This window comes from Eumetopias jubatus, unplaced genomic scaffold (genome assembly GCF_037043125.1).
Source record: "Eumetopias jubatus isolate StellerSeaLion01/CBP00866 unplaced genomic scaffold, mEumJub1_p1.0 scaffold_16, whole genome shotgun sequence".
In the NCBI taxonomy this organism is placed as follows: Eukaryota; Metazoa; Chordata; class Mammalia; order Carnivora; family Otariidae; genus Eumetopias; species Eumetopias jubatus.
Genome location: NW_028274822.1, coordinates 66869912 through 66893464, shown reverse-complemented (window position 1 = coordinate 66893464; position 23553 = coordinate 66869912). Strand labels below are relative to the sequence as shown.

At 52.9% G+C, this 23553-nt stretch overlaps 3 protein-coding genes across 4 annotated transcripts in view; 1 reads left to right on the top strand and 2 right to left on the bottom strand.

Moving 5' to 3' along the window:
• Positions 1-1867: 1867 nt before the first annotated feature.
• On the bottom strand, positions 1868-5955 carry CCDC116 (coiled-coil domain containing 116). Its single transcript, XM_088019400.1, has 4 exons — positions 5863-5955; positions 4560-5117; positions 3534-4439; positions 1868-2659 (listed from the first exon to the last, which is right to left on the bottom strand). Exons 1-4 carry the CDS (start codon positions 5938-5940, stop codon positions 1868-1870), a joined length of 2334 nt encoding a protein of 777 aa, XP_087875526.1. The 5' UTR covers positions 5941-5955.
• Positions 5956-8617: 2662 nt separating this feature from the next.
• Positions 8618-10420, top strand: YDJC (YdjC chitooligosaccharide deacetylase homolog). The gene is made up of 5 exons (XM_028094947.2): positions 8618-8796; positions 8884-9043; positions 9245-9344; positions 9440-9617; positions 9793-10420. Exons 1-5 carry the CDS (start codon positions 8633-8635, stop codon positions 10166-10168), a joined length of 978 nt encoding a protein of 325 aa, XP_027950748.1. The 5' UTR covers positions 8618-8632; the 3' UTR covers positions 10169-10420.
• A 5195-nt stretch (positions 10421-15615) lies between these two features.
• UBE2L3 (ubiquitin conjugating enzyme E2 L3) overlaps positions 15616-23553 on the bottom strand; it is a 56132-nt gene continuing 48194 nt past the window's right edge. For both annotated transcript variants that reach the window (XM_088019330.1, XM_028094938.2), the window contains 2 exons: positions 21964-22150; positions 15616-17069 (listed from right to left, as the gene is read on the bottom strand). In XM_088019330.1, coding sequence (XP_087875456.1) covers positions 16915-17069; positions 21964-22150 — 342 coding nt within the window. In that variant the 3' untranslated portion in view covers positions 15616-16914. The remainder of the gene's footprint in view (positions 17070-21963; positions 22151-23553) is intronic.

Below are 23553 nucleotides of genomic sequence, written 5' to 3'. Positions count from 1 at the left end.
TTATTTGAGAGAGAGAGAGAGAATGAGAGATAGAAAGCACGAGAGGGAAGAGGGTCAGAGGGAGAAGCAGACTCCCTGCTGAGCAGGGAGCCCGACGTGGGACTCGATCCCGGGACCCCAGGATCATGACCTGAGCCGAAGGCAGTCGCTCAACCAACTGAGCCACCCAGGCGCCCAGGTGGAGAGATTATTAAAAATAAACTTAAGGGCGCCTGGGTGGCTCAGATGGTTGGGCATCTGCCTTCGGCTCAGGTCATGATCCCAGCATCCTGGGATCGGGTCCCGCATCGGGCTCCCTGCTCCTTGGGAGCCTGCTTCTCCCTCTGCCTCTCTCTCTGTCTCTCATGAATAAATATATAAAATCTTTAAAAATAAATAAATAAATAAATAAATAAATAAAAATAAACTTCAAAAAAATATCTCGGTCCATCCCAATTACCAGCTCCTGGGGAAAAAATACCTGACTGGCCCAGCTTGGAATAGGGATGTATCAAGAGGGCTAATCAACTGTGGCCAAGTGGTATGGCAAGAAGGTACAAAAATGTTGTGGCCCCACACTATGGTGGTGGTGGCAGTGGGTGGCCTCAGGGAATGGGCCTTATGAGCTGAGCATATGCCCTAAAAGATCCTTGCCACAAGAGCTTTCTGGAACAATGGGTCCCTGACCCACCCACCTTAGGGCCCTGGTCCCTCTTGACTAGAGCAGAGGAAGTGTTTCTTCCCGAATTGCAGGGCATGGATGTGGTGTGGAAGGTCCTCTCTGCCCAGCTCCAGAGCAGCTCTATAATCACTTTGTCTTCACACGTGGGCCACTGAGCACAGTCAGGCTGGGTTAAGCAGACTTGGGCTCTATACACCCAGGCGGGATCCAGGGGGAGGTGTGGGACACCTGCCAGTCTCCCTGCAGTGGAAGCCCACACAGCAAGGCAGAGTGGAGCATCTTCACGTGCTCTCTTGGCCACATGGGTGACAGGGTGGTGGTGAGAGGTCAAGCGCCTCCCTGGGTGAAGATGCCTGGATTGGGGAACATAAAGGCTGCCCTGGGAAGGCAGAGAGGGAGAGGGTGCTGAGCTGGTGGCACAGGATGGCCAGAAGCCCCAGGAGAACCTTGGAGATGAGACCTGCCAATCACAACACCAGCCAAGTCTGCAGACCCTTCCAGAGAGAGCTGTCTGGCCCAAGGGCACTGCTGAAAGGGGGTAATAATCACATGGCCAGCCTGGGGCAGCCAACCCACAGCTTGCCAGGCCAGCAGCCTCCATGGGACCTAGCTTGGACCCTCCAGATTCGGGAGTTAGAGATGGGAAATACAAATTAGAAAGACAGCGGGCATCAGGAAAGGGCGACTGCATGGTTCCCCGAGAGGAACGTGAGGGTGTGGCATGTCAGAGGGAGCAGGGTGCTGCCCTGGCAGAAGAGGAGCCCTCTGGAAGCAGGACCATGATGCACAGGGACTGTTAGGGAAAGAGTCCTAAGAGGCTGGAAGAGTCAGGAAGGTGCACACTGGAGTGGAGGAAGAGCCCGGAGCAGGGACTTGTGTTCAAGCAGAGCACATTAGGTCAGGGGGTCAGAGCACGGCAGCTGTCAGGAAGGCCTGCCTGAGGTGTTACTCCAGGGCAGGTGCTCAGGCCTGCAGAAGTGGGGCTGCAATCTCTGGTCGAGAAAACTGTGCTCTATCTACACAAGCTTTATTTCCCCTGTTGGCTCCCCTGACAGGCCAGCAGAGCTCCTCATGGGCATCCAGCCACGCTGACCTCTGCTCAGGGCAGGGACGGGCTGGGGCGGGGAGAGGGGGCGCAGGGCAGCAGTCCATTGGAGCAAGAGGAGGAGCAGGGAATCAAGCGCTGGGTGCAGCCTACAGGAGGCCTCATGGAGGGTCGCTGCGGCCCACATTTGTGGAGTGGCTGAGCCCCATCTCCACTTGAGGCTTGGGGGAGCTCTGGGATGGGCCATTGTCCCCTAAGAAATCCTCCTCCTCCTGCTCATCCTTTTCCACCTCATCGCTCTGACTGTCCATGTCTACTTCTTCCTGACGCTGATGAGAGCCCACGCCCGGGCCCGGGAACACGGAGGGCCTGGGCTCTCGCTGGTTCGCGGGTTCTTGCTCCTCGGCTGTAGTATCCTCCTGAGCCGCGAGCAGCTGAGAGTTGGGAAACTCACGGTCGAAGCTGGACTCCGCAGCCTCCTCCTGATCCGCTTGGGGGGCCGGCTCCAGCAGTGTGGAGGGGGACTCCATGCTGCCGCGGGGCGCCCCGTGGTGCGGGGCCCCGCGGTGGATGGTGCCTCGGCGGGAGCTGCGCTGGGAGGCGGAGTCATGCTGGGATGCTTGTCTGGACAGCTGCCGGTCCCATTCGGCCTCCTCCAGCCTGCGCAGCAGACAGCTCCAGTCGATCTTTGAGGACAGGCAGATGCGGGAGCCCGTCACCTTCTTGAATCCCAGGAAGAGGTCCATGAGCGTCTCGGTGACAGAGAAGGAGATGAAGCCCAGCTGCTTGGAAAGGTTCTTCTCGAACTTGTACTTGTAGATGAGCAAGGACACGACCTGCTCTACCAAGTAGCTGACAAGCTCCTCGTACAAGGGGTTGGAGAGGTGGGATATGGTAGACTTGGAAGAGACGGAGGGTAGTGGCTTCTTCCTCATGAACTTGTAATTGGAGCTCTGTGCAACAGCCAGGGAGGGAAAGGGAGACACGTCATGCCACTCCCAATGCCTTAGGGTGCCCCTCACACCCAGAGCACCCTCCACGTCACCCACACAGATGCCACGCTTGTCATCACACTAGCCGTATGGCCCTGCCACATTTGCTGTGCTGTCTCAGTCCACAGCTTGAGCACAGGTCCTGCGTGTCAGCCACACCCTCACACTTACCACAGTGGCCTCCTCACGCCGACCACACCAGTCAGGCCTGCGGCAAGGCTGGTGATGTCAGTCATGGGGTCAGCCAAACTGGAGCCTGGATAACCTCAGCTCTGGTAGGTTCTCCCCCAGGCCAAGGTTCAGAGGAGGGAAGCCTGCCTGGGCCTCAATGGGGGAGACGAGAGTCAGGGGCTGTGCTGGGGACCTACCAGGGTGAAGCCACCTTTGTCTTCTCCATACCCTTCCTAAGCAACTCCCTCTCAGCAGACACACTGGAGAGTCCTGGCCTAGGTAGTGGAAGCAGAGGGAGCCGGACCTAGGATGCAGAGCCCCACTCTGGCTTAGGCTGCTATCCACAAGGGACAGGACGCTGCCCACATAGAAGGGCCTCTGAGATTCACATGCAAACATTACAAAAATACCCAGGATAAAAAATAGGCTTTATTCATCTTTGTCCACACCTGGCAGTAGCTTAGGCCAAGATTTCTGCTCCCCATCAGCTTGTCACCTGCTCAGGTGGTTTCCACTGTGCAGGGCAAGATACCTGGGACAGTGGTTGCTAAAGGTGGTAGCTGAAGGAGCCTTTCCCATGCAGACCTTTCCCTAAGCTTCCTAGCCCCACCCTTGAGGTCGTGTCTGGGTACAGTGAAACAGGAGATGGGGAGAAGCTTCTTACTGAGGAGGCAAGCGGTGAGAGCACAGGAAGGTGGTGGGAAAAGCCAGCGCAGGGGGAGGTGAGAGGAGCTATGCTCTGGATGGTGGGCTGGGTCTGGCTGGAGGACCCTTCCACCATGATCCCAGGGGCAGGCAGGGTGGGGTGCACGCTCCGCCAGGGATGGGCCTTCTGGCTGGAGCTCAGGGGCCCAGAAGAAGGTATGTGTGGTCTCTGTACTTCAGGGTCCTGGTCAGGAGCCTCCTGTCTGGGGTGGGGTGAGGGAACCTTGGGTTCTTCTGTGGGTGTCACCTCGATCCTGAATCTGGTGGCCACTTGGGTACTAGACACAGGGGAACCACCTTCCTTGGGCTTGGCCCATCCTCTGCCCTTGATGCTCTTTCTTCGAATCATCTTGGAGCTGGAGACTTGGGTGGGAAGCACATCTTCAGGCTCCTCCCCATCGGTGGGTGTGGCTGGCTTGGAACCTGTTGTGGAGTCAAAATTGGGCTCTGTTGGGGGCTCCCATTCTGATGGGAAGAGAGGGCAGCCGTCGTGGTGGCAGGCTCCACTGAGCTTGTCCACAGCCTGGCGGACCACACTCTGCAAGGCGGGGAAGAGGTGGTGCTCAGCCAGAAAGTCCAGAGTCTGATGGGGCTCACGGAATGAACAGTAGCCAGGCAGGTCAAAGGACGTTGACTGGCTCAACAAGGACTTGATCTTCTTATCAAACCCTCGCTTGAGGAAGGTCAGTTCCTGTTCTCCAGGCCCGGGCTCTGATGTTTGGGGTGTGCCTGTGCTTGAGTCCAGCAGGCCTGAGAACCAAGACAGAGGTGGCTCCTGGGTCTGGGTCCACTGGCTGCTGGCCTGGCTGCCCAGTGAGTCCCACAGCAGGGAGTCCCTCCAGAAGCAGGACTGATCCAGGCCTTTCTGCAGAGAGAGGGGGGCTTTCAGGGGTATCCAAGAGCAACCAAGCAAGGCCTAACCCTGGCCCTGGGCTCTGGACTGGGGTCCATCCCGCCCACCCTGGGCCATGGCCCTAGATCTCACCCCTCTGTTCTCCAGCTTCAGCAGCCGTTTGAGGTTCTTCTCCAGCAAAAGCCTGTCCTTCATGGGTGGCAGTGAGCCCTTGCCATGCGTGCCCAGGTCACTGTCCTGGCTGTGCGAGCCCAGCCAGCCAGCTGTGAAGCTGCTATGGGAGTCAGACGTGGAGCTGGAGGAGGATGGGTAGTTGTTGGGCCATCCAGTGCAGAGGCTGCGCCGGGCCCGGTGCCGGTGCAGGGTACTGAGGCTGGGCCGGGCGCGCACCTGCCGCCCACCCCTCGGCACCTCTATCGGGTCCTGCACCTCCACCAGTGGCACCCCAGCCGCTGTCTTCATAGTGGTCACGCGCTCAGTTGCCTCTTCCACCACCGTCTGTAGGCTGTCTAGCACCTGACCCTCGACGAGGAAATCCAGGAAGCTACCAAAGGGCTGAGCGTCCCTTGGGTTTCGTCGGTGGCCTTGGAGTCTTAAGCTGTCTGTGGGGGTGTACCTTGATGGTGGGTGTGGCATGTGGCCCAACTTGGAGGCTTGCCCCATTTCCGGGAACAGTGGCTTCTTAGGCGGCTGCACCAGAGCAGACAGACATGTTACATAGGGCAGGGATGGTCCACAGGGGTAGGGGTCCCTGCAGGTCCTCCTAGGGTGCCAGGAGCTGAGTGGGAGTGGGCAGTGGAAGGAAGTGTGTTTTGGAGTCAGAAAGTTCCTGGATTTGGACCCTGGCTCTGCCACTGCAGGCTGTGACACCCTGGGCACGATGGCCCCGCTTGAGGTCCAATTTCCTCTTCTGCAAAGTAGGGATCGATTTCGGGTCACCCTGATGCTTCCCCGACACATACATTTCATATATACAAGATGTGGCTAGGGAGCCTGAAAACCCACTTCTGCCCTCACACAGGGCAGGAATGGGCAATCACAAACCCCTGAGCCCTACTTGGGCTCCTCATCTGTACTTTGAGCAGACCAGCCCTGTCTCCACTATACAGACCACCTGTAGTCCTGCCCCCTGGGCCCCCCATGGCTGCTTTTGAAACTTTGAGGCTTGGGCCCTGAGTAGATTCCATGCTCCCACTCGGGTACCACTCTACCAAGCTCCTCCAGAGCTGCTAGAGGTCAGGGGACCTGGTGAATGAAGTTGCGGGTGACTAGGGCCCAGCGGGCGGTCAGAGGAGTGGTCAAGGTGATAAGAATGTCACTTAGAGGCTCAGAGAGGAGGTCAATAGGCACTGAGAAAGGGGGGCTGTGATCTGGGGTGCGGGAGCTGGTGGGGCACATTTTGGGGCATCTTGGGTGTCAGGGCCCTGCCGGACACACTTACCCGGGCCATGTAGGTGGGGTGGCTGGCCTCGTCGTCTGCCAAGTATCCGGAATGGTGGCGGCAGCTGGCCATGGTGAGGATGGACGAGCCGGCTATCCTCCTCCTCTCGGGTTCCGCAGCACAGCCACGGATGCCTCTCTGCGCCGGGCGGGGAGATGGCGTGAGGGTCTCCCTAGGCCTCCGTGAGTCCAACTCTCCCTTCGTCTGTCAGCCACTGCGTCAGCGGTCCCGGGGTCCGCGGATCCCTCGCTCCCCTCACCCCACGTCCTTCACGCGTCGGGCCCTTCCGCTGCTCGGCGTCCCCTGGGCGTCTGCGCACCGTCCGTGTCCAGAGTCGTCGGGGGTGGGGTCCCCAAGGACGTCCTCATGCTGTCTCCGACCATCTCTGGGCCTGAGTGTGTCCGACCCTCCCTCCTCCGAGACCCAAAACTCCCTGGCGTCTGCCCCTGGCCCAGAGCCGACCTGCTCACCAGAGTCCGCGCCTCGCTCGGTGCCAGTCAATGTAGCCTGCGCCCTCTCCAGGGCGGCGACACCGGGCTCTGGAGTCGCCCCCACCTGCCCCGCTTGCTCATTTACATGCTACGTTCTGATTGGCTCGCAATGCCTTCTAGCCCCCCACCCGTCACAATGGCTGGGGTCGGGACCCAGACTGGCCCCTCCCTCGCCGCTCTGTCTTTGCCCCGCCCACATTCGCTGTGGTGTCAGGGAATGCCTCTGACTGCTCCCCCAAGCCAGGAGGAGTCGGGCTGCGCACCTGAGGGGAACCCTAAAGGGTCAAAGCACGGCCTCCTCTGGTGACACAAGCACTTTCCTCGACTCCACTCTGGTCGCTGCGTTGTCCTGGGCCTCCTGCTCTCTTACTGCTCCTACCTAGGGTTCTCCCCTCGCCCAGCGTGGACGACTCCAGCGGGGGTTGCGGTTGGGGGTGGTCTTCAGCCCTCTCCCCTGTGCGATGTCTCTGAGCGCAGTGTAAGAGTCCCAGTTCTAAGGCATAGACCTAGCTTCAATTCCTAGCTCTGCTGTTTCCTGACAATGTGACTCAACCTCTCTGATCATCTGCTCCTCCTCTATAAATAGTTGAGCGTCCTTCCATATGGGAGTAAGGAGATTAAATCAAATCTGCATACAACACACCCGGCACTCCAACAAGAGCCCTGGGTATCTCTCTCTCTTTTCCCTCCTTTCCCCCTAGGCCCAGTAAACTAATGTCCCTTCCATGTGTCACCTCCTCTGAGAAGCCTTGTATTGCTACCTGTCTACCAGATGGTGTTCCTTCAAGGGTGCGAACTGAGGCACTCCCCCCTAATCTCTCATATTTCTAATACCAGTAGGTGCTGAATAAATGTCAATTTCCTCTTTCCAATCTGCTTGCCATCAGGGCCTCTGGCTTTCCAGGATCAGCTTCCCAGGGGAGAAAGATAGCTGAAGTCCAACAATTCAATAATCACAACTGAACACAACAATCCTTATGCCAAGAGCTTGATGAAGAGCACTATGAGGCCTCTGATCTGTACAACATCCCACGAGGAGCATATGATTTGTTATGCTCAAGCTCGGCTCTGCCCTCTTTGCCCCTGACCCAGGGGAGAGCTAGGGACTAGACAACCAGGGTAGGCACAACCAGAATAGGCCCAGAGCTTTGGAGGCCAGTCCCAGCTCCACTACTCCTGGCAGGCTCACTTTGGGCAAGACATTTCTCCCCTCTGAGCATCAGTTTCTTCAACTGTAAAACAGGAATGACATTACCAACCTCATGGGCTGGACACAAATGCTGCACTTTCCATTGGGAACATCAACGCAGCCACATCACAATAAAAACTCTCTGTCAACCATGGTGACTATTTGTATAGTCATTAGTAAGGAAAGTTTTTCTGGACTACAGAGGGGAAAAAAATGAGATTATAAATGTAAGTTGTAGCCTGACACAGAGCTCAAGTTGTGGAATCAGGGACTAACACGTCCTCAAACAAAGCCATTGGTATACATGTTTTCTAACTCAGAACTTTTATTTTAAGAAAAAGAAAGAACGAAAGAAAGAAAAAGCCTCTTCCTAGAAAAAAAATCACCAAATAGGCAATTTGAAAAAGCTCATAGTCACTATCAAAAAATGAAACATTACAAGAACGAGGTAACATTGATGTGATCATTATCGTCTCAAAACAACACAAAAACTTTGGGGTGGGGGAGAAAAGGAATCGGGTTTGTTTATTTGCTTAGAAAAATACTGGAAGGACACTATCCAGAAAGTTAACAGTGGTGAACTTAGGGAAAGGTACGATAATTTTTTTTTCCCAACAGGGTTCCCCCCCCCTATTTTTCATATTTCTTTTAAAGATTGTATTTATTTGAGAGAGCACGAGCAGGGAGGCCGGACAGAGGGAGAGGGAAAAGCCCACTCCAGGGTGAGCAGAGACCCCACCCGGGGCTAGATTCCCAGGGCCCTGAGACCATGATCTGAGCCGAAGGCAGACGCTTAACCGACTGAGCCACCCAGGCGCCCCTGTATTTTTCATTCTGAATAACGTTTCTGCAGTTACTGAAAGTCCCGCGTTACAATATCCAGCTATGGTGTTTGGTTAGGGCGAGCGCACTGTGCGGTGGGAGGGGATCGCTGCAGGCCCACACCGGGACCGGTAGGTGGCGAGAACAAAGACCAAGCTCAGCGGCGCCGGGGCGTGCGCATCGGGGCGGAGCCTCGGACTGCGTCTAGGGGTGGGGCCTGGATCCAGTCCTCTAGAGTCCTGAGCAGCCCGCGGAGTAATCCATGGCTCGACCGCGCGTGCTGCTGGTGGTCACCGCCGACGACTTTGGTTACTGCCCGCGGCGCGATGAGGGCATCGTAGAGGCCTTCCTGGCAGGGGCTGTGACCAGCGTGTCCCTGCTGGTCAACGGCACAGCCGCAGAGAGCGCGGCGGAGCTGGCCCGCAGGTGAGTGGCTGCACCCTACAGGGTCGGGGCGGGCTTAGGGAGCCGCCGCTCCGGCCGCCAGTGCTCCCGCTCGCGCTCCGCCTGCAGGCACCAAATCCCCACGGGCCTCCACGCCAACCTGTCCGAGGGCCGCCCCGTGGGCCCGGCCCGCCCCGGCGCCTCGTCGCTGCTCAGCCCCGAAGGCTTCTTCCTCGGCAAGATGGGATTTCGAGAGGCGGTGGCGGCCGGAGACGTGGCCTTGCCCCAGGTGCGGAGGTGCGGCTGCAGGAAGAGGCTCGCGTTGACCCCCAAGGCTCGTCCCGAGGGTACCGTGAAGCCATTAGGGGCAGGGGCGCACGATGGATGCTTTCCTGGTTCATAATGGAGCAGTCACGCAGAGGCACTTGGAGGGAGTCCTCCTAGGTTGCTGCTCCCCGACATTCAAGGTGCCTTGTCGTTCTCTCTCCAGGTGCGGGAAGAGCTGGAGGCCCAGCTGATACGCTTCCGAGAATTACTGGGCAGGGACCCCACTCACGTGGACGGGCACCAGCACGTGCACGTGCTCCCAGGTTGGGGGGGTCGTTGTTCCCTGGCGGGGCGCCCGGGATGAGAGGTTATCCCAGGTAGTAGGCCGTGCTACTTCCTGACTCCTCCCCGCCCGCAGGCGTGTGCCAGGTGTTCGCAGAGACGCTGCAGACCAACGGGGTGCGCTTCACACGGTTGCCGGTGGAGTGCGGGGTGGACCGCTGCGCGTGGCTCGAGGCCCCCGCGCAAGCCTTCGCCCGTGCGGTGGAGCGCGACGCCCGGGCCGCTGTGGGCCCCTTCTCCCGACACGGCCTACGGTGAGGCCCTCCGCCCCTGTCCCGCCCATATCCCCGCCCATATCCCAGTGGGTCCTGCTGGCCCTTCACCTGACAGCCATGGCCGTTCCTCAGGCGTCCACTGACGTCGCCCCCACCCCAGCCCTGCCCATCACAGCCCTGCTGGTCCTCGCCACTGATGCCCCTACATTCACAGGTGGACGGATGCCTTCGTGGGCCTGAGCACCTGCGGTCGGCACATGTCTGCTCACCGCGTATCAGGAGCACTAGCTTGGGCCCTGGAAGGCATACCCACGGGCCACACCCTGACAGCTGAGCTGATGGCACACCCTGGCTACCCTAGTGTGCCTCCGGCCGGGGGCTGCGGTGAGGGCCCCGATGCCTTTTCCTGCTCTTGGGAGCGGCTGCATGAGCTGCGTGTCCTCACCGCGCCCACACTTCGGGCCCGACTTGCACAGGAGGGAGTGCAGCTCTGCACACTCCACAACCTAGACTCCAAGAGGCCTGGGGAAGGGGTCCTTGGAGAAGCCAGTCTGGAAACATTCCTGGAGCCCTCCCCACCATGCCCCTGACAGACAGCCAAGCATAAATGTCCTTTAGTGCACAGTGTCAAGCCCTGGGACAGCCTGGAACCAAGCTGAGAGCCGGGGTCCAGTAACATACTTCCCTGGGCAGGCCCCTGTCACCTCTGTGTCCAGGTCCTCATGGCTCAGAATGGCAGCCAGAGCTTTGGCAACCCATCTTGGCTGCTGGCAGGTAGGCCCTGTGACATCTGAGCCTGGGGCCTGCCACAAAGCATCTTCCTTGTTCAGATATGGTAGAGAGAGCGCGCTGTATTAATAAAATATATGTCTTGTAAATTTGGGTGGTTTTTATTTTTTTTAAATAGTTTATTTAAAGAGAGAGAAAGAAAGAGAACGATCGGGGGGGGCAGAGGGAGAGAGAGAGAAACAAACTCCCCGCTGAGCAAGGAGCCCCATGTGGGGCTCGATCCCAGGACCTGGAGATAATGACCTAAGCCGAAGACAGTAGCTCAAACCAACTGAGCCACCCAGGGACCCCAAGTTTGGGTGGCTTTTAAACTGTGCCCTGGGAACTGTGAAAACGTTCACAGACACAAGACAGGGCAAAAGCAACTCCTTCAGGGCCCAAACCAGGTCATTATAACAGAATAGATATGCAAAACATACTCCAAGTTCTAGTTTTGTTCATGCTTAAGTTTATTACTTTGGGGGGAGGGAGGTTGGGAGAAGAATGTCTCACCAGCTACTTTTTGGAAGGTAATATCATAATCTCAAATTTTATTTAAAAAGTCACTTGTTTTTCTTCCTCTTCCCCTAAGCGGCCTGAGGTGACCTCTGAAAATGGTTCGCTATTCACTTGACCCAGAAAACCCTATGAAATCATGTAAATCAAGAGGTTCAAATCTTCGTGTTCACTTTAAGAACACACGTGAAACTCCCCAGGCCATCAAGGGTATGCATATCCAAAAAGCCACCAAGTATCTGAAAGACGTCACTTTATAGAAGCAGTGTGTGCCATTCCATCGCTACAATGGTGGAGTTGGTAGGTATGCCCAGGCCAAACAGTGGGGCTGGACACAGGGTCGGTGGCCCAAGAAGAGTGCTGAATTTTCACCGCACATGCTTAAAAATGCAGAGAGTAATGCTGAACTTAAGGGTTTAGATGCTGATTCTCTGGTCATTGAGCACATCCAGGTGAACAAAGCCCCCAAGTTGCGGCATAGAAATACATGAGCTCTCCCAGCCACATTGAGATGATCCTTACTGAAAAAGAGCAGATTGTTCCTAAACCAGAAGAGGAGGTTGCACAGAAGAAAAAGATATCCCAGAAGAAACTGAAGAAACAAAAACTTATGGCCCAGGAGTAAATTCTGAAGAATAAATGCAAATAAAAATAAAAAGAGAAAACAAAGTCACTTGTTTTGTTGTTGTTTTGCAGGGCTTGACCTCACAACCGTGAGATCGAGACCTCAGCTGAGATCAAGAGTCAGAAGCTTAACTGACTGAGCCACCCAAGCACCCCAAAAGTCACCTGTTCTTAACAGGCATCCCTTTGCCATCCTAGGGGCGGATCTAAGGAGGTCCTGGAAGCCTATTTAAATTTTTCCAGGAGGAACAGTCTTCTGTGGAAATGGGATCCAGGACTCCTCACCAGACCTGGTGATGTGTGCATGCCCTGTCACTGGGGCTTATGTGTCTTGGATCAAGGAGAGGCAGGGAGCAGATGGGGAAGGTGGCAGGGAGTTCTTGGGAGCACAGAGTCCTGCCCCACTCTGGAGTGTGGAAAGGCAGATGGGATGATGATCCTTCTTGTCTCATTTAATCTCACATAACCCCCTATGCACAGGGACCAGTATCTCCATCTTAACAGACCAAGAAGTAGAAGTGGCAGAGCAGGGCTTTGAAGCTACCTGCTCATTTATTCACCATGCCGTGTGTCAGGCAAGGAATCGGGCGCCCAAAGAGCTCTCTCGGCCTAGGCAGCCCTGAGGGATGTATAGCTTTCTGAAGGGGTAAGGGTGGGATCTTGCTCCTCCTTCCTGCTGCCCCCATCCTACACCTCTACCCCCTTGACTGTGGCTTCAGCCCACTCTTTTCTGGCTCCATCTTTCATACTAACCTTCCCTTGACCATGATTCTTTCAGCAACAGGCCCTTTCCTCCTACCCTTCCTCCATGGCTGTAAACTGGAATCACTTAGTCCCTCCTAGTGCCTTGCCCTCACCTCCTTGCCTCAGTCCAGTGGGGTCTGGCCACACTCCTGCAGGCTGCTGGCTGGAGCTGGTAGGGGTGGCCTGAAGGCAGCCCGCTGGCAGAGGCACCTCCTTTGGTGGGGTGGGAAGGGGTTCCACTATTCTGAGAGGAGGAGGCAGCTGGCTGTGTGGCTCTGAGGCTCAGGACAGAGGTGTGGGTGGACAGGAGAGATTTGGGGTCTGCACAGACAAGATGAAGCTGCGGAGCAGGCTCCCGTTGCTCAGGGAGGGAGAGAGGAGTGAGCAGAGTTGAAGACCCAGATCAGCCCTAGGGACCATGAGCATGTAACAGTGGAGAGAAGAGAGGGGCCATGGCCACACTGGTCAAATAATCTGGAGACTGAGGTCCACCTCACAAGGGGAGGCAAAGTGATAAGGCAGAAAGAAGGCTGCAGGCCGTACAGGGCCTGTTGCGGAGCTGGTCATTAGCAGCCCCACTGGGGAGATGGGGGTATTCCTATGTCAAACCTGCACTGGGTGGCTTAGGCAAGGGGTTTACTGTTCTCCACCCATTCACGAGTTATGGAAGGAAGGTCTATTGTGGGCGGGTCCAGGGCTGGGTGCCAGGACAGCCCAGCCTGCAAGGAGCTCAGTCTGGCACGAACATGGGGATAGCTGGTATGATCCGGACTGCAGTGGGAGGGGACTGGGGGAGGAACACAAAGCAGAGTGTGGGGCAAAAGGGGATTCCTAACCAAGTCAGGCCGGCTCGGAGAATGCCCTCTGAAGAAATGACTTCTTTCTCTGGGCCTCAGTTACAGCCTCCGCTGTCGGGCAGCCATTTGCGCTCTGATCCTCTGAGAGGCATGCAGGGTACCCCCAGGAGCCCTTCTGCAAGAACATGTTCCAATCATCCAGGAAACAGCTATCTAGCAAGTACCACCTGAGCCAGGCTACCTTCAGCTCTGCTCCTTCTCCGGCTGGTGCCATCACCCTGTGCTGCATGAGGGACGCAGGGAGAGGAGGAAGAGCCAGTGCAGACGGGGCAGGAAGAACCAAGACCAGGTCTGGCTTTGCCTTCGACCGGGTCAGGGGGCTGCCCTGGCAGGGTGGGACACGGAGGTGCTGCCAACTGAAGAAAGAGAGCGGGGCTGAGAGGCCGCCAGCCTGTGGACTGCACAATGAGGAAGTCCTGGGGCCCCTGCCAGAGGAAGCCTCAGGGAGCCAGGGGCTGACAGAAGCCAGGCTGCCGTGGGCACTGGAGTGATGAAGTAGATGCGTATTTTGAGCTAAACAATTAATACAAGAGTGAGGAAGGCAAGAAAATGGTGGCTCTGAGTTGAGAAAGTTGAGAGAAGGTCCTGCAGGGCTCCAGATTTGGCAAGGGTCAGGCTCCAAAGAACTTGAGGGGTGGACTGTAACAGCCTCTGGAGCTAGACTGTAAAAACCCAGGCCTGGTTTCCTTGGCTGTCACTGAACCTGTCTCTTCCGCTGTAAAAATAGGGATAATGGTGTCCATGGGGTTGTCTTGAGAGTCACGGAGGATGAAGTGCTAGAATACGGCAGAGTACCCTCCTGATGATCAAGGGAAAGGACCGGTTCCTTGCTTCCTAGGAATGTTCCTTCTGGACACCTGCAGACCTATCTGACAGGGCAGGTCTGGTCTCTGCTGGTGTCAAATTCCAGACAGGGAAATAAGAAACAAGCATCACGGCCCCATGCTGTGTCAATACTACAACAGGAGGTCACTGGGACTTGGAGGCCAGGTTCCTGGCTGGAATCATTCAAGGAAATGGCCTAGCCCCACCCTCAGGCACACCCTCCTGAGTTCGGTGATGTTGAACAAGACAGCCACCCTTCCTCAGGGCCTCGGTCTGCTCCTCTGATAGTATCACTCTCTTGGGACTGAGAAGTGTACTGAAATGTTGCTCCTGTCATATAGAGAGAGGCCACTGTCCCCTCCCCTGACACTCAAGGTGCCCCTTGGCAGGCCCTGATGGTCTGGATCTCCAGCCTTTTCGGCTTCCCTCCTGGGAAGGCCACACGCCCCTGTGCTCTCTTCTGGAAAAGTTGGGCATGGGGAGAGAGGAGCAGGCAGAAGAGTGAGCCTGTGCCCTGGCCGCCCCTCCCCCGTATACAAGAACATAGGCCCCGGGCTCTGCCCACTCCCAGTAAGGAAGAAACCCACAAGACCAAACCAGTGTCGGAGAGCATTTTTATTAAGGGCAGCAGAACGGGATCGCGGCATCTCAGAAAGCCTATTCTCCGCCATGGGTGTGGTGGGGAGGGGCAGGGCGGACGGGGAGGACCCAGCGCACTCTGAGGAACCCGGCGGGCGTGAATTCCTGAGTGGGCTCGGGTCAGCGGTGGCCGCTCCACAGCTCTCCCCTTCTCCAGAGGACACAGCTGTTTGGTTGTGGAGCAGCCAGGGCTGCCCGCCAGCGTGCTCAAAGCCTGACCCGGGGACTGCCCAGGCTGGACGGGACAAACTGCCTAGGCCTGCAGGAGGGCCCACCCACTGCCTCGCTCTCCCAGGGCCAGGCCTCTGATGGGGCAAACCCTGGGCTGCCATGCCAGGGCTGGGAGTCCCTGAGGGGCTGCCGGCTTTCACAGAGGTATCCTCCCATGATGAGCAGAGAAGTGAGAGGGCGACAGGCGGGCAGAACTACACTGGTAAAGATACAAAGCAATGGGACAGTCTCCACAAATGGCAGTATTTCTGGGTTCAGAGAAGCAATGAGAACAAATGGTGGCTTATTTGTATAGCTTCTGACAGAATTTGGCATTTTATTACAAATCTGCATGTGAGTGAAATAAAAGTCCATCATCACCTTTCTGCTAATGAAGAGACAGATGTGGAAACACTGGCCTGACGCTCTTGCGTTCCTGGGCACACGGGAGTCTCCAGAACCTGCCCCCGGCGTACCTAGGACTAAAGAAGCTGAGTTCATTGACACACCGCAGGGACCATGCACCTGGACAACTAAACAACATTATGCTGCCTAACCTACCCATCACACCCACCTCTGCACAGGTGAAACCATCTTACAGGTCTGTAAAGCCCCGGAAAGATCCCAAGTAAGAGAGCTAAAAACAGAAAGCAGTTTCTTTACGTCATCTTCTCCACAGAATCTAGTTCCCCCCTGAGAACCAAGAAGGGCAGCCGCCAGTGGCAGAAGAGGAGTTGGTGATGCGGCGTTTGGACCATCGGCTTCCTCTGGGTGTCAGTGACCCGCATTCTCGATTTCAGGGGCAGTCCCGCTTGCTTTGAAAAGACATTAACATTCAAATCCTTACAAGTTCATTTGATGATAAATTCTAAGGTCAATTTTATTTCTACAAAAAAAGGCAGTCAAAACAATATAAAACACATGTAAAGGATATTACTGAGTGAGCTTCAAGTGGAGCTTGACTCTGCAAAGGCTGTGAGTCCAGAGGGAGAGGGAAGGCCGCCTTGTTCCGGGGCTGGCCGGCTGCTCCGAAGGAAGGGGCCAGCAGGGCACCGGCAACCCCAGACTGTTGCTGGCTACAGCCAAGTCCCGCCAATTCCAACCCCGCAAAGGGTCAAACTGTGCCGAGGGAGGGTCGCAGTGGGGCTGCGCTGCACTGAGGAGCTGGGAGAGTGAGCTCCGTGGCACATTCAGATGGAGCTCAGAGACAGGTGAGCGTGGAATTTCACATGGACGTTCTGGCTTCGGCGTTGTCCGCAATGACCAGCACGTCTTCTACAGTGGCTGCAGGGAGGAGCGTAAACCTTTGGCCGCAGGAGCCTCTCTGGAGAGAAATTCCTCACACAAGTGCACAGCATCCTCTGGTCGGCAGGCCCTCCCCTGGGGTTGCCACAGACCTGGGTTTCCCCAAGCAGGCCAGGCCAGGCTGAAGTTCAATCACGCACACAGACATCAGGGTTTGCCCATTTAACCAATGTTATTGTGGTAACACCGGCCAGATTTTTACAGAAGAACTGGGCCTCCCTTTTCATGGCTGGTTTTTGTTTTGTTTTGGTGGTGAGGGGGAGGTGGTGGGGTGGTGAGTGGTGGTTTGCTTGTTTTTAAATTCTTTTTAAAGGATGTTATAAATTGGAGCCAGGAGAATTTGAACCAACTCCCACACAGGGCAGTGCAACATGGGAGTAGAGAAGCCACCAGAATTGCCAGGAGCAGTCTCTTCTCCTTTGCGGAGGAGATAGCCCTGGGTCTGGGGGAAAGTGAATGAGTGAAAAATAAACCAAATGCAAGAAAGTGGGAGTTGCAAGGGCAGGGGAAGAAAGGGAACTGCAACCTTTTTTTTTTTTCTTTTTTTCCTTAACCTTAAGGGCTAAATGTAAATTGAAGGTTTTGGATCAATTTGGACAAGAAAAGAAACACCATTCTTTTAAAGTAGATTGAAGCAGTGATTTTTAAAACAAAGAAAGCAGAACTAGAACATCTTAAATTTTTAATCCTTTCTTTACAGGTTACCTAGACCGCTTTTGATTAAGAAAACTGTAGAAAGTTAGTAACTGCCACAAGCAAACGCCAGGCAGCCGCACATGTCAATTTTCCACAGAGTCCTGCTTTGCGGGGTCTCCGCTCACACTCGCTGGAATCGGTCGCGGCAGAGTTTAGTCCACAGGTCGCTTCTCCCCGTATTTCTTTGTAAACTCTTCAGCATTCTTACAGAATTTTTTACGGTCCTTAGAGTATTCTTCAGCTAGGTCAGCCCGAAGTGGGTGCTCGGGCTGGGGGTCGTTCACCAGTGCTATGAGGGACTGGATTACTGCCAAGAAAAGGACCAGGCACCGCTGGTTAGAATAGTCTCAGAAAGGGCAACTTTTGACTGCAACACTGACTTACATCAATGTGCTTTTAAGATAAAGTGGCCTCCCATTTATCCAAAATTCTAACCACCAGGGCGCAACCCACCTTTCCTCTGTAGTTGGGAGAAAGTGCTGGGCCACAAGCTGCTAACACGATAGCAGGTAACTGTTCAGAGTGACACCTCCACCTCCTCCAGGAACCTTCCTGAACTGACATCTCAGGGAACCCCCAGTCACTCTCACTCCTCCTCCTCCTGAACTCTGGAGATCTCGGTCCTAGCACGGACAACCCCTCATATACATATACACACACTTGCACACACAGGTGGAGCTTCTCCAGGGCAGGGACTGGGTGACATGTCCCCTCACTGCAATCGGTTCAGGGGACTTTGGTGTCTGCGTGGTGTAAATGCATAATGAGCCCACTCTGGAAGACCCCTAAGAGCTTCTCAACTAGCTGAGACAGGTTCACTTGACACCCTGTCTTAACTGCTGGAAGGTAGCTAACCCTCACCAGTGTTATGCTCTCAATTCCAGAAGGAGAAATCACACCAACTGCTTGGGGTGGGCTCCACAACACTTGCGCAAAGTACAGTAAGTCCTAGATGTCCGGGAAGGCTAGCCCTGGGATGGAAGGGCCACAAGGGAAAGGAAGGTGGGGAAGGGAGATTGAGGGGGAAGCATGGAAGGTCCAGGAACCCCAGGCTTCCTCACCTCAGAAGTGGGGTGGTGCATGTAGCCACTTCACCTTCTCACACACGTTTCTCCTCACCCAGCCCTGATTAGGACCAGCACCCCCAGAATGCTGTGTTCCTTCCCACTGCCACATTCCTAGCAAAAAGGCATCTCTCCTCTGGATTACCGATGCCACGGATTCCTTTGCTGGGGACCGTGTTTTTCAGCCCAGCATTACAAGTTATGGATTAAATGCTAGTGCTAGCTGAGCCAGTCACAAAGGCCTACCCAGCTCCTAGCTCTGCTCTGAGTGGGAGGAACAGCACAAAGTACCCATGGCCAGGCAGCCAAAGCCCACCTGCCCTCACCTCTGCCTGTCAGTGCTACCAGGTGAGATGAGGCAATTGAGGGTTTCTGTGACCATGGTGGACACAGCTGAGGAGAGGTGGCACATGCAGGGCTGAGGAGGTCCAGGTTGAGTAGGGAGGAGGGGCTGGTGGACAAGGAGGGTGGACTGTGAAGAGCAATCAGGAGTGAAGGGCCTGGAAGCATCTCTGTAGGCTGAGGCAGTTTCTAATCCAATCTCCACACCACCCCCAGGGGCAGGCATTATCACCTCCCACCTGTAAATATCTCTAAGAGGAAGCAGGCACTGGAAGTATATTTTTGTCTGTTTATTTAAGATTTATCCCTTTCACATTTGATTCTTGTGTGACAGCACAAATGATAATAAAGCTATTTTGTTTGTTCCTGTTTCCCCAATTCCCACCACTGGTGTTCCACTGTTTGCCATATATCCACATATAGCCTAAATGATTAGTTACCTAATATATTTCTCTAAATCACCTTTTTTAAAATATAAATTTTTTTCAAAGAAAAAGTAAATGTAACTCCAATGGAAAATCACTCTGACTTGCCATAAACAGATGGCATGCATCAACAAACATTAAAATGAGCACCTAAGGCCCCCTCCTGTCCAGCCAAGGGAAGCAACCACACTGAGACAAACACTCTTCCAGAGGACACCTTTCACAGTTTCTCTCAGACACTACCCCAGCTCAAGGGCCATGCCCTATTTTAGCAAGCTCCCAGATTCCCCACCCTGTGCTCAGCTGTGAGACTGCTCCATATCCCTCCTGCTGTTCTTGACTTCAGGTTGGAAACCTGCACCACATGTGACTCAGTGCATAAAGAGATGGCTTCCGGTCTTCTGCTGTGATTAGAAACTGTTCTATAGCAGAACTGCTGCTTCATTAGCATTTCAGGAACCTCAAAGGGCTCTTGCCTGGATGAGTGCATTGGGGGGGGTGCGGTGGGGGGGGCACTGAGGAGTTTTCAAGGTGTCCTGTTTACCCTCCATGATGGGTACTCAGGTTCTCTGCTTTTCACTACGATCATCTTAATACCTAATGTAACAGTATAGAACCATTTGTTCATTATTAAGGCTGGCTTTTCAAAACATAATCACTTTGCAAGTATGCTATATCTATTAAATTATTTTCTGGGAATTTGCTTTTGCTTATTTGATCAAGTCGAAATATTTTCCAATTTATTTAGTAGTTCTGACGAGTATTTCATTCTTTCTCTGCTCCTTTGGGTGCACTGCGGGCTCCTTAGTTAAACTGTAATAGAATCCAGCTGAGCTTAGCTTGCTTTGCTAGTGAGGACACTGACAGCTACAACTGCTCTTCACACCACAACTGTGGCCCCCTCCCAGCATTTTCACACATAAAACAGTGCACTCATTACATTTTACAAATGGTCTAGCCCTGGCTTTTTTTAAATCTCTTCCTTGACCCAAATGTTTCTCAGAAGTTATTTTATTTTGCCTCCAAAATGTAAGAGTTTAAAAACATTACCAAATTTTACCTCCTACTCTCAATGTATAGGATCAGAGAATAAAGGCTATAAAATTTCCCCATTTTTGTTCTTACTGTCTCTTTGTAATAGGGGATGTAAACAATATCCGTGATTCAACCCCCCCCACTTCAGATCCAGGGGCTCCGTTCTCAGAATAAAATGTGAGTGGTACTTTCCCCCAACCCTGAAAGTACGCAATGCCTAACCAGCCTTCTATAGAATGTGCTACAAAATCTAATTAGTCTTCTGCTGTTTATTATATTTCTTGAGTCCTCTTTCTAAATTTTATCTGCTTGATTTAAGATAATAATGTACGGGGGACTGAAACATTCAATTTAGGAATTATTTGATTTTTCTGTATATAATTTTGTTGCTGTTGTTTGGTACATACAGAGTCCATATTATGCTTGCTTTGTTACTGACTCTAATTTCTATGCAAATCTTATTCAACCACTAAACTAAGCCCTCGCTCCGTTGCTGAGACATCTACTAGAACCAGATACACTGCTGAACAAAACTTTGTCTTCAAGTTTTTTTCTGGTGTTATTATCGCCAACTTCTACTACCTCTCTGATATAGTTTTGCTTTGTTTCTTGACTTTTCTCCTGCTATTTTTGCTCAATTTTTAATGCTTCCCTACTTCCTGATTAAAAATTGAGATATTAAAAAAGTTGAGATATAAAAAAAAAGAAACTCTTAAAAGTATAGAATTAAGTTGTTTTTAGTAGATACACAAAAACTGTGTGATACCATTTCACTCCAGAATATTTTCATCATTCCCCAAACAATACCCACTCTCATAGTCACTTCCTAATCCCCTCATCCCAGCCCCAACAAACACTACTCTATGTTCTCTCTCTGTAGATTTGCCTATTCTGGACATTCCATGTACAGTCAATTCTAGGTTTTTTTGCAGTAGTTATGTACCCTAAAGTTGCTGTGAATGCTGAATTACATAGAGATACTGAGCCATGAGTGACCTCTGGAATGACCAGCTGCAGAACCACCCAGCTGAGTCCTGCCAACCTACAGAATAAGAAATACCAAATTCTTGTTATTTTAACCCATGAAGTTTTGAGGTGGTTTGTAATATAATAATAGACAGCAGCAGCAAGGGAACACGGCAGCAAGTGCCAGGGACAACATGCTTGATGTATGTGAGGAGCTAGGAATTTGTATAGGAAAAAAACCCAAGGACATGCACTTAAAAACATACTTCGTCAAGCTTTTATAAATATCAACTTGTACATGACCGAATGCCACATCCACTGGAGATCTTTCTATTCTGATTCAACATAAAACCCACTCCTTTCTACTACTCAGCTGTGAAACCTGATGGACACCTTTCACGGCTATTATTTCAAATAAGGAAGACTTGACTTCCTGTGCAAGATTTTCAACTCCATCTTCCAGGGGTTCCACTGAAAAATGACTATACTGGTCACTGAGAAACCACCTGTGGCCTCACAAATTCCAGCCTCATCCACTCCCTTTAATCTGAAAAGACTGTACAGTGGTTCAGGTAGCTACACATCAGAAAGCCACTAAAAATACGAGATCAGGAGTTCAAAAGAAAGTTCTGGAGTTAACAAAAACTGGATACAGTCTAACAAAATCTAGATACTTCCATGGGACAAGAGGAAGGCTAACCATAATAATGAATCAAGTACCTTTCCCAGAAAAATGAGCACATGTATGTTCACACAGAGGGACCTGGACACGTGGCCACATACAATTACAAGGAATTCTAGGCCCACTAAAGCCAACTCTGTGCTTTCATCAGGGTACACAGCCCACATGACCATGCCCTTTCCCCCCACACCACCCCCTGAGCCACTAGCATTGTGCTGCCCACCACATGGCTTTGCCTTACGCCCTTCTTTTAGTCTGGCAGGACCTCTCCAACCTCCCTTCTTCCTTCAAGTCTGAGTTCATGTGCTAACTCCTGTGTGAGGTCACCTTAAACACCACTTGCCCTTTCTCACTCAGAGCAGCCATGCGATCCCTCATGAAAACCTGCAGGGACAGTGCCCACCCCCCCTCACTGCACAGGTAGCCAATGCTGGGCTGGTCTCTCTACATGTGTCTCCACTGGTTGGGAGCACAGATGGGCCTCCTCCAATACCTACATAGGTCAACAGTTTAACTGAGATGTGCCCTTCCCACAAGGAATGGTGGAACCTCAGCAGCACTTCTGCATGCACTGGAGTTGGTCAGGTAAGATTTCTCCGGACTCTGTGAGATATGGCCTTAGAAAGGACTGAAGAGCCCCTGCCCACGGCAGCAACATCCGAGGAAGACATAAGAAGCATGCTTTACCTTGGTCGGTTTTGGTTGCTGGCTTCCAGTTTTCAGCACTAATTACTGGCAGACAGACCTGCCCCTTTTCATCGATGTTCGGGTGATAGATCTTTGTTTTAAATGTGATCTTCGGTGGTTTGAATGGGTACTCTGCTGGAAAGTTGATTTCGATTCTGAAGGCCCCCTTATCATATGGAGGGTTGTCCTGCAGGGAACGAGAAAAGACCAAATGAACACGCTACAGCTCAAAAACCTGTTGCTGAGACAGAATCGGTCTGTTTACTTGAAAAACTAATTTATTTCAAGCAGTATGCCAACTGAAGCCTTGTCACCTTGAGGGCAACCAACAGTCGATCAGTGTTTCTTTTTTTTTTTTAATTATTTTTCTTTCTCTATTTCATTTTTTTTTTAAGATTTTATTTATTTGTTTGAGAGAGAGAGGAAGTGAGAGCGAGTGAGCCTGAGCGGGGTGATGAGCAGAGGGAGAAGCAGATTCCATGCTGAGCAGGGAGCCCGACGCAGGACTCGATCCCAGGACCCTGGGATCATGACCTGAGCCGGAGGCAGCCGCTTAACAGACTGAGCCACCCAGGCGCCCTCGATCAGTATTTCTAGAGCAAGATGTCTGCTAAGTTCCAGAAAGCTCTGAGATTGATGGTGTGGTCACTTTATCTTTGTATTCTTTTTTTTAAGATTTTATTTATTTATTTGACAGAGACAGAGTGAGAGAGGGAACACAAGCAGGGGGAGTGGGAGAGGGAGAGGGAGGAGGAGGCCCCCCGCGGAGCAGGGAGCCCAATGCGGGGCTCGATCCCACGACCCTGGGACCGACCTGAGCCGAAGGCAGACGCTTAACGACTGAGCCACCCAGGCGCCCCTATCTTTGTATCCTTAATAGACTTTGAGTAGTTTTAGGTTTACAGCAACACCAAGAGGGAAGTCCAGGTATCCCTCACTTTCCAAAAGTTTGAGTGACGCCACTTTACTTTCACGAAAGGCCTACATTAGTACCTGTTTTGCTAGCCAACAGAAAGAAATCTGAAGAGGATTTTCACTTTTACCAAAAAATGCAAAAAGTGAAAACAAAGTGCTGTTTTTTCAGCACACGTGTTTGTTTTGCTGCAATCCTTTAGAGAGGCAGCACGCGCACCAGGAGCAGCCAGAGTGGTGGCGCCGCCCAGCGCCTTCCCCAGGAACTACACTCGGTGTCTTGGTGACAAGCTCTGAACTGTGTCTGTGAGCACCTGTTCTTTATCTGATTTATTTTGTGTTATCTGTTAGCAAGATGTGTCCTAAAGTATCAGACAAGCCTAAGAAAGGTTATTTTTGGGGTCTGGGAACACTAAACCTTTTTTCCATGTAAATTAATGGTAACCAACTGTTTCTTTGCTTTACACCATTTTGGCTTACACAAGGTTTCCTAGGAACGCTCTACTTTGTGTGGTTTTTAAGATTTTATTCTTATGTAATCCCTTCACCCAATCTGGGGCTCAAACTGACAGCCCTGAGATCAGGAGTCGCAGGCTCCACTGACTGACCCAGCCAGGCGCCCCAGAATGCTCTACTTTTGGATAGCAGAGGAAAGCTGAGCTGGGTTCCTGTATGTCT